General features: G+C 60.2%; 1 protein-coding gene and 1 long non-coding RNA gene across 3 annotated transcripts; one reads left to right on the forward strand and one right to left on the reverse strand.

Annotated features, from left to right (window-relative positions):
• The first annotated feature begins 2,611 nt into the window (after positions 1-2,611).
• On the forward strand, positions 2,612-3,556 carry LOC123521198. Its single transcript, XR_006679668.1, has 4 exons — positions 2,612-2,648; positions 2,755-3,010; positions 3,139-3,259; positions 3,342-3,556. It is a non-coding gene; the product is annotated as an uncharacterized LOC123521198 (long non-coding RNA).
• On the reverse strand, positions 3,491-5,687 carry ABHD11 (abhydrolase domain containing 11). 2 transcript variants are annotated; one of them, XM_045285840.1, is made up of 6 exons: positions 5,551-5,687; positions 5,276-5,411; positions 4,554-4,727; positions 4,292-4,462; positions 4,028-4,187; positions 3,491-3,792 (listed from the first exon to the last, which is right to left on the reverse strand). In XM_045285840.1, exons 1-6 carry the CDS (start codon positions 5,664-5,666, stop codon positions 3,578-3,580), a joined length of 972 nt encoding a protein of 323 aa, XP_045141775.1. In that variant the 5' UTR covers positions 5,667-5,687; the 3' UTR covers positions 3,491-3,577. The 2 variants fall into 2 exon arrangements, with proteins under 2 accessions (XP_045141775.1, XP_004705686.3); XM_004705629.3 differs by having other exon boundaries at positions 4,006-4,187.
• Between the last annotated feature and the right edge of the window lie 2,940 nt (positions 5,688-8,627).

Raw genomic sequence — 8,627 nt, forward strand, 5'->3', positions numbered from 1 at the left:
AAATTGTAAATAATTAAAGCATAGTGATTAATGACAAAAACAATATGTGATTATATTTTGTGAGATATTTATTTCTAATTACAAATAAGTGAAATTTTGTCTTGAACCTTGGTGTAGCATGGATAAGTCTTCACGCTGGGTACTCATATGTGGGCGTATCTGTGGGCGGACCCACCTGGAGACTATAGAGGAGTGGGGTCTCAGTTCCTAAGACCATCGGAAATATGTATTTTCCGATGGTCTTAGGCAACCCCTGTGAAAGGGTCATTCAATCTCTAAAAGGGTCGCAACCCACAGGTTGAGAACCGCTGATGTAGCTGGTTCCACAGACACATTGAAAAATACTCTGGGAAAATCACCAATGTAGAACATTGTTTTTGCACACCCTACCTCCCCCACTTTGTGAAAGTTTATTCAAACCCCTCTCACCTAGCTGCCTCTCAATGTCACCAACGCGTATCACTGCCATCGTGTGTCACTTCCTCATTCCTGATCGCAGTTTGCTTGAACACGTCATCTTTATTTTTGCCTGGAAACACAGCACTTCCTTATGCGTGTGTGAAAATTCATTTTTATTCAAAGAAAATAAACACTCATTCCACTTGTGTTGTTGTTGCAAACACTCATTCCACTTAAAGCTGCTCGTGTTTGGAAAAAAAAGAATTTAAAACAATCACATAATTATCTTATTTCCACTAAGACCTTTGGCTTTTAAAAAAAAGAGAGAGAAGCACTACTTACTCAGATTTTGTTCTTAAAAATCCTGTGGAACTTTGCTGTCTGTGAAGCACAGACAGCGCCGAGCGAGGTACCTGAGAACATCTCCGTGGGGCCATCAGAGAAACGAGACAGTCATCATCCAAGGGATTGTGTGCCTTCGGCTTGGAAGCTGGGACCGCTCCCCTTAATGTTTGCTCAAGAGCATAGGGTTTCGGGACTTATTTGGCCTTCCGACCTCTTGTTGGGAAATTTTTCTTGCTCAGCTGTCCCCTTTGGCAATGAAAAACGTTTGCTTTTTAACCCATCTTCCAGGATAAAGTGGAGGTGTCTGCTTTTGCAGCCTCACTGTGTGTTCCAGCGCCAAGCAGGGTCGGTATGGCCTGGTTTGGGGACTCAGTGGTGGGGGGCGGGCTGCTTAGCAGGGAGTTTTGACCGGGTGACTGCTGTAGGAACTGCTCTTTCTGCCTGGTGACCAGGACATCTCTGGCACGGATGCACATCGCCATTACTGTCTTAGGACTTTAGAACATTCTGAAAGGAGTTTGGATTTTGTTCAATCTCTTGAGAAATGAAGCATGTTGAATAGAGTTCACATCTGTACCAGAGTCAGTATCTGGACATACAGCACTGTTGGTGGTCGAACATGGCTTCCTAGGCCGACGAGCCTGGGTACGAGAGGGGTGGCTTTGTGCCCCCAGTGTCCCAGAGCTCTCCTGATGGGTTTGATGCTTACAGCCCTGCCAAAGGTCCTGGAGGCGTAGTGATTACGAGGTGGGCTGCTAACGACAAGCTCGGCGGTTCAAAACCCGCCAGCCGCTCTCGCTCTGGGGGTCTCGGAAACCCCCCTAGGCAGCCCTGCCCCGTCGACTAGGAGTCAGAATGGACTGGACGGCAGTTAGGCTCTGGTTTACTGTCCTGCCAGCGACTCTGTGAGAACCAGGAGCTCTGTGAGAATTTGGGGTTCAGCACCAGCCTCCCCCTCGCACCCGGGCTGAGACGCTCCCGCCGGAGCCCGGAGCCCGCGTTGCAGGGAGCGCCCCCTGGCGGCTCCCGAGGCAAGTATTCCGTGTTCAGAGCAGAGTTGGGACCAGAGCGTCTCCAGGCCCCGGGAGCCCACGCTGCAGGGGAGCGCCCCCTGGCGGCTCCCGAGGCAAGTATTCCGTGTTCAGAGCAGAGTTGGGACCAGAGCGTCTCCAGGCCCCGCGAGCCCACGCTGCAGGGGAGCGCCCCCTGGCGGCTCCCGAGGGAAGTATCCCGTGTTCGGAGCAGAGTCGGTGTCTCCAAGATGTTCCCTTGCTGGACAGGCCTCTGAAGGGAAAATCCCCCCTACAGTTTTACAGGCCGGTTGAGAAGCCTGGAGGCTGAGACCCCTGCGGACACAGCCGACCCAACCCTGGCTCAGTATTCGCAGCCTGGAAGGCTGAAGGGAACCAGAGGGTGCCGATTTAGAGTTTTCCAGAGAGAATTTGATCTTTTGCCCTTTTGTTTTCAGTTGGGGAAGGAGTGGAATTGGAGTTGGGGATATCAGGGGGTTTCAAAAAGTTCGTAGCAAAACGGGGAGTCGAAAGGCAAGGGGAAATAAATTTTCCAGGCAACTTCCTACAGCCCCCTGTATATGGCGATGATGTCATGGGCACTTCTGGTAGCTCAGCCTTGAAGCAGTTCTGGGGCCAAGTCCTGGCCCCGCCCCTTTCTCACTTCCAGACGTGGGCAGAGTGCCCCCTCGGGGTAAGGGACTGCAAGAGACAGGCTCCAGGGTTCAGCCCGGGAGCCAGGGGGACAGGACAGCCTCCTTGCCCGGGGCCAGCAGGCACAGGGGCGGGGCCTGGCAGGGAGTGCCGCCTGAAGGGAGGGAGGGCAAAGGCCTCCAGCCCCACCCGGCTCACAAGAGTCCTGGTCACCAGGTCCTCTCCGTCCAGGGCTGAGAGGTAAGTGTCCTTCAGAAGCCACCCACCTGGCCCCTTCTGGGGCTTGGGCGTCCATGCCTTTTCTCCTCGGTGGCTCCAAACATCTGCTCACTGTGCTTGTCCTTAGGTCAGCCAGGTGACACCTGTCACCTCAGCATGACCCAAGGACCCTGCTCGACATTCCAGAGTCACTGAGCCTGGGGTGCCAGGGAACGGGCACAGGCAACCTTCAGCACTCTGTGAGAGGGCTCCTTCATCCAGGTTCCTTCTGCCACCCTGAGGCCAGTGAGCCCAGAATCCCAAGAGGCTGGCGCCCTGGGGGGCTCCCGGACAGAGCTCTCGCTGGACCGGGTCCTCCAGGAGCGTGATGATGCCATTGCCAAGTGAGAGGCAGCCGGGCCGGGGCAGCATCACCCCAAGGGTCCCGTCCTGCCCCAGGTGGGGGGTGGGGGGCAGGTGGGCCCTCCTGGCAAGCGACCTGGTTCTCTAGCTGCCTCGCCTGCCATGGCAGGAAGCAGGCCGTGGAGGCGGAGCTGGAGGTGTGCCGAGCCACGCTGCGCACTGTGGAGGCCCAACTGCTGGAGGCCCTGGAGGAGAAACTGAGGCTGAAGCAGGAGGTGGACGCCTGGGAGGTAGAGCGGGCAGGCCGGCCGGCCTGGGAGATGCGGGGTAGAGGGCCCAGGGCCAGCCATGGACCTGCCCTTCTTTTTTCAGGAGGACATGCGGGAGCTCGTGCAACAGCAGGTTCGGCGTCAGCTGCAGAGAGAGCCTGCGGGCGCTCTGCGTGCCTCGGGAGCTGCCAGGGTCCCCAGGGCCCAGCCCCTCCTGGGCTGGTGGAAACATCGGTGAGCACACTGCCTAACTCTGGGTCTCAGGAGCAGCATCTTTATTCATTAAAGCTTGAGGTCTGGCCCCTCTGTGCCCTGAAACCTGCCCAGTGCCTGCCCGAGTCACTCAGTGCAGCTGTGTGGAGAGGCTGGGGGCCCTGGATGCCGGGACTCCGTGCCCCCTCTTGCCAGCAAGGAGGGGCTCTCAGGCCAGGAAGCCTCGGATGGCCGCCATGAAGTCCTGCGGGCGGTCTGCGTGCACCCAGTGGCCCGCGTGAGGCACAGTCTGCAGCTGGGCGTGAGGGAAGAGACGCCTGATCTCAGGGTGGTGGCTGGGGCTGTCGCCGCAGAGGTGGCCATCGAGGAGGCATGGCAGTGGGGGGACAGGGTGGGAAAGAGAAGCAAAGGGAGAGATGGGAAGCCCGTGAGTGACCAGGGCTGTTTCTGGGGCCTCAGGAGATCCCCGTGGGTGACCACGACCTCTCCCAGGGAGGAGACAGGTTAGGGGGTGGGTGAGAAGGGAGCATCCCTCCCCACCCCCTGTGGCTTACTGCACAAACTGGGAGTTGCCACCTAGCAGGAAGAGGACTGGTCCGAGGTAGGACTCTTGGCGAGGTGGGAAGGCCATGATCTCCTGCAGGCTCTGGGCCATGGCGTCTAGGTTTACCCTCCAGAGGAAGCGCCCGTCCACCTCCACCAGGTTGGTGAGCAGGAACTGCCGGACAGCTAAGTCCTGTGCGGGGAAGGATTGAGAGGGCGTCCAGCGAGACCTGAGGTGTCTACTCCGTCCTTAGTGGGCCCCAGTCCCCCGCACCGCGGTTGGGTGTGGGGCATCACCTGGACCACAGGGCTGAGCTGCTCATCGGCCAGTTTGCGGGCGTGGGAGCGGGGCACACCATCTGGGATGGCTACGGCCCGCATAGCAGCCATGTAGGATGGGAAGTTGGAGACCGAGGCGGTCTCCGTGGGGCTGATGTCCACGGCGATCAAGCGTTCCACCAGGTCCGGCTGCGGGCGAGACACAGGCTGGGGACGGGCCACTGGCTGGGCCCACAGGGGCTGGGGCAATCACTGGAGCCTGCTGGGCGGGGTGGCTCACCCTCTGGAGGGCCAGCAACATGGCTGTCTTGCCTCCCATGCTGTGGCCGATGAGGACGCAGGGCGCCAGGCCCAGCTTGGGCAAGAGGCCCTGCAGGTCGCGGCTCATGGCCTCGTAGCTCATGTCTGGGCTGTGGGGGCTGTCACCATGGTTCCGGGCATCCACTGTCAGCACCTGGAGAGCAGGAGGCATGGTAGTGGTGGTGCGAGCGGGGACACAGTTGGCACTTCTGGGCTCCAGATGTCAAAGGCCTGGCAGGCTGGCACAAGGGGTGGGGAGGGCGTGTATGGTGTGTGTATGTGTGTGTAGCCCGTGGGCGGGCCTGACCTGAAAGGGGGACAACCTGGGCTTATTCGAACAGCGAGGCCCAAAGGGTGTGACAGCGGCTCAGCAGGACTGGCCTGGCTGGGGGGGAGGAGCAGCAACTACACAAACTACACAAAAGGCTGGAAACAGCAGCGAGAACGGCTGCCCTGCGGAGGCGGTGCTGGGGCAGCGGCGCGCCGGGTTCAGGGTGTCTTTTCCCAGGTCTGAATGGATGGAAGGAAGGCTGCGGGAAGGGATGTGGTGACACGGTCATCCTTGGAAGGCCAGCTCCTGTCGTTTCTGCTGCGGGGGCGGCGGAGTCACGCTCCCCTCTGGGATCCCTGCCAATCACCGCCCCCCAGCAGTGAGAGCTGAGGGGCAGGCCCCGCCCCGTGGAGCCCCGCCCGGAAGCGCACCTTCCGGCCTGTCCGTTGGGCCAGCGTCTTGGCGATGGAGTTGAAGTTGTTTCTGCAGCCGAAGAGCCCGTGCAGAAAGACGAGGGCCGGGCGGGACCCCTCCCCGTCCACGAGCGAGTACGAGAGGGGCAGCGGCCTGGCGGGAGGAGGGTCTGAGCCAGCAATGGGAGGAGCCTGAAGGGAGCCCTGCTGAAGGGGCGGGCCCATCCGGGGGCGGGGCCAGAGCGAAGAGGGCGGGGCAGAAAGCGGCCTCCCAGCTGGCGCCCTTGACTGACCTCGGATCGGCTCCGCCTCGGCCGCTGCCGCTTGCGACGGGCACCCTGGAGGAGCTGGGCCGCGCGGGGCCGCGTCCCCCCTGGGGGAGCCTCCCGACGTGGGCCCAGCGGAGCATGGCTAGATGCTACCTCGTGGTAGACGTCCGGTCCGACGCCCCGCCTCCCCCGCCGTCAGAGGCCGGCCGGAGCTCCGCCCTCGCCCCCAGGCTCCCGCGTAATTCTCGCCTTGGGTCACGTTTTCTTACGTAACCCGAGAGCGCCACCTTTCCCCAGCTCTTCCCCTTGCACCATTACGTAATGCCCTCTCACTAGCCCGCCCGCAGCCGGGAGCTCCGCCCCTGGCCCTGCCCTGGGCGGAGTCTACTCTAAGCGCTGCCCCGCCCCCTCGATACGCCCCGCCCCTCTCTTCCGCGCTGAATCCAGGCGGGAGGCGGGGCCAGCCGTCTGAGCTACGGGTAACCCCCGCTCGCTCGTCGCACTTTGGCTCTGGGCGCTGTCGGGCAGAGCCTTGGCAAGCCGAAACGGCGACCTGCACCTGTCCTGCCCCTTTGCCCCCACGTGCCACCTTGGGTGGTTGCCATACTTTCTGTGCCGCGGGCGCGGGCATGGGCGCGAGGCGCCGGAGTGGCTCTAGTCCGGGCGCAAGCTCCGAGGCGCCGAGCTCAGCAGCGCGGGGCTCTTCATGCCCATCCTGAAAGCTGCTGGCTGGCGCAAGAGCTAGGGAGATTCCGGATTCCAAATTCCCCTCGACAGATGGCGAAACCGGGGTGCCCGAGGCAGAGCTAGAGCCACAATGCTGGTCTGGTATGGATTTCAGGGTGAACCCCCACCCCCAGGTGCTGTTGGGAATATTTGCTCAGTTGACCTGAATATAGCTTAGGTCAACGCCCCCCACTTTGCCCCCACATTCTTTATCGGCAAAGAAACGAACCCCAAATGAACTACCCCTAAACTTAGGACATGGTGCCAGGATGCCACCTTCTGGAGTCTGCTGCCTTCTCTCCCCAGTCTCTGGTACAGGTGGCATTGTCTAGGGTCTGAGCTGGCTCCCCATGCAGCCCATGACTTTTAAGCCTATATAATCATGTGGTCAAAACTTGCTAGGCACTCCCCATTGGATAGTTGAAGTTTCTCCATAGCTTTTTTCCTCCCTCCCTTTGTCCCGTTTGATCTCCCCTTCCAATAGCTTTCCCTGTGCCTGCCCAGCAGGGCACCCAGCTATGACACCCAAGGCAGACCTTCCCTACGCCTTTCTTCCTGCAGGGGGAGTTGCGCTGCCTGCCAGCCGCCGCCTGTCTCCTTCCTACACTTTAAGGTCCAGTCTAACTGCCACCTTCTCCCCCAGCCTTCCTGGATCTCCCCAGTCGAAACCAGTCTCGTCCACTCCATGTTCCCAAAGCTTTTGTCAGGACCTGCTATGTGGAGTTAGAGATCTGGCCTTGTCAGCGCGCAGCACGGAGCAGCTGGGGTGTTCCTTGAAGCCTGGGCTTGGAGGTGACACCTGCCCCCTCCCAGTTCCTTCCGGCTGGCCTGATGGAACTGAGGACCAGCTAGGTTCCAGCTCATTGCCCAGGAAAATGGCCTGTATCCTGAATCCACCGGCCCGCACCCACCCCCACTCCCTGGGCTGGGCCCAGGTGTTTTTTGGTTTTTGCCTTGAGGTCCCCGGGGATTTGGAGCACAGCAGGTGGTGTGGGCACTGGTTGGCAGCAGGGGCTCTAGGGAGTGAAGAGACCATCTCAGTCCCCTGACGTGGGAGAAGTCCCTAGAAGGGAGGATCAAGCAGGGTGTTTTTCTACCTGGCATGGGGGCACCCTCGGTGGCTTGGTGACTTAATTGACACAGATGAGTGACTTCAGAGATGGCGCCAAACATGTCCCCTCTCCCTGCCAGCCTAGTGTTTAGCTAGGCAATTCAAATTGGGCCCACGATCCTTGACCATCTGCCAAGGAGCCAGAGAGCCTGGGCTGTGGGGGTAGAAGCTACCTGCCCTGGAGACATTTGGACACCAGCCTCATCCTGGGAGGGGAGGGCCTGGTAAGCAGAAAAACCAGTCTGCCTGAGGTTACTACTTCAACATCCAGGTGTGAGGAGGGGCTGCTGTTACCTGGGAAGGCTTGTTGATGTCCTGGGCCAGCTCACTAGAAGTGGGGCCGGTGGACTGGCATTTAGCTGTGGAGGGGGTCAAGCCACTGAGGGGTGCCAGTGCAGCCCCTGATATTCTAGTGTGGGTGTGTGGGATGCCCCACCTTCTGGAAGAGGTCCCCTCCACTCTGGTGTCATTTTCGCAGAAGCCGCCTCCTTCCTGGGAGGTGGGGTGGTTTTCCTGGTGCGGAACCAGCCTTGTAAACTAGCTCAGTCACCCAGCCCCCTGCCCGGCCGGCCAGCCTGGCTTCATGCTGAGGCTGCTCTTGCAGGGCTCCAGGTCTTCATCACAGCCCTTCCGGGAGATGGGATGGGATGGGCCTCGGGGGAGGGGTGTCCAGAGGCCGGTGGCATCCCGGACACTGTACCCCTGTGGCTGCCACTGGCAGCTCTGTGAGACAGGCGGCACAGAATGGGTTAAGGTAAGGAGGCAGCTGCACCTAGCCCAGTATCGGTCACGTGGCCGGGTTTCACCTGCCCCGCTGAGCAGGGACAATCAGGCCGCTTGTTCCAAGGCCAGTCGCCATGGTGACGGGAGTGTACCAGGGAAGGTCATGGGGCAAATTCCTGCTGACTGGGAGGGTGGGCCCGGGTGTCAGCTGTGCAGGTGGGGGAGAGAGCGTGTGTGTGTGTGTGTGTGGGGGGGGGGCACTCCCGGAAGGGCCCTCAAGGTTTCCCCGGGCCGTCCCCAGGAGGCTCCTGCGACTCCCCATCTGGCTTCCTCCCATCCAGCCCTGCTCCTCTAGTGCTAGTGGGAGTTTAAGAAGCAGTTCTACCTCCTTAAATGTTCACACTCCCCTTTCACCCGTGGGAATGGTAACCCCCTATCCTGTTACTGGCCCGGCCCCTCCCCCACCCCTACCCCCTGTGCCACAGCTCCCAAGAAGAGCTTTTCTTTCATTTGCTCAGTCCCCCGCAGCTTCTTTGGGGGA

This window comes from Echinops telfairi, unplaced genomic scaffold, assembly GCF_000313985.2.
Source record: "Echinops telfairi isolate 266 unplaced genomic scaffold, ASM31398v2 ScPeMD7_5;HRSCAF=22, whole genome shotgun sequence".
NCBI lineage: Eukaryota > Metazoa > Chordata > Mammalia > Afrosoricida > Tenrecidae > Echinops > Echinops telfairi.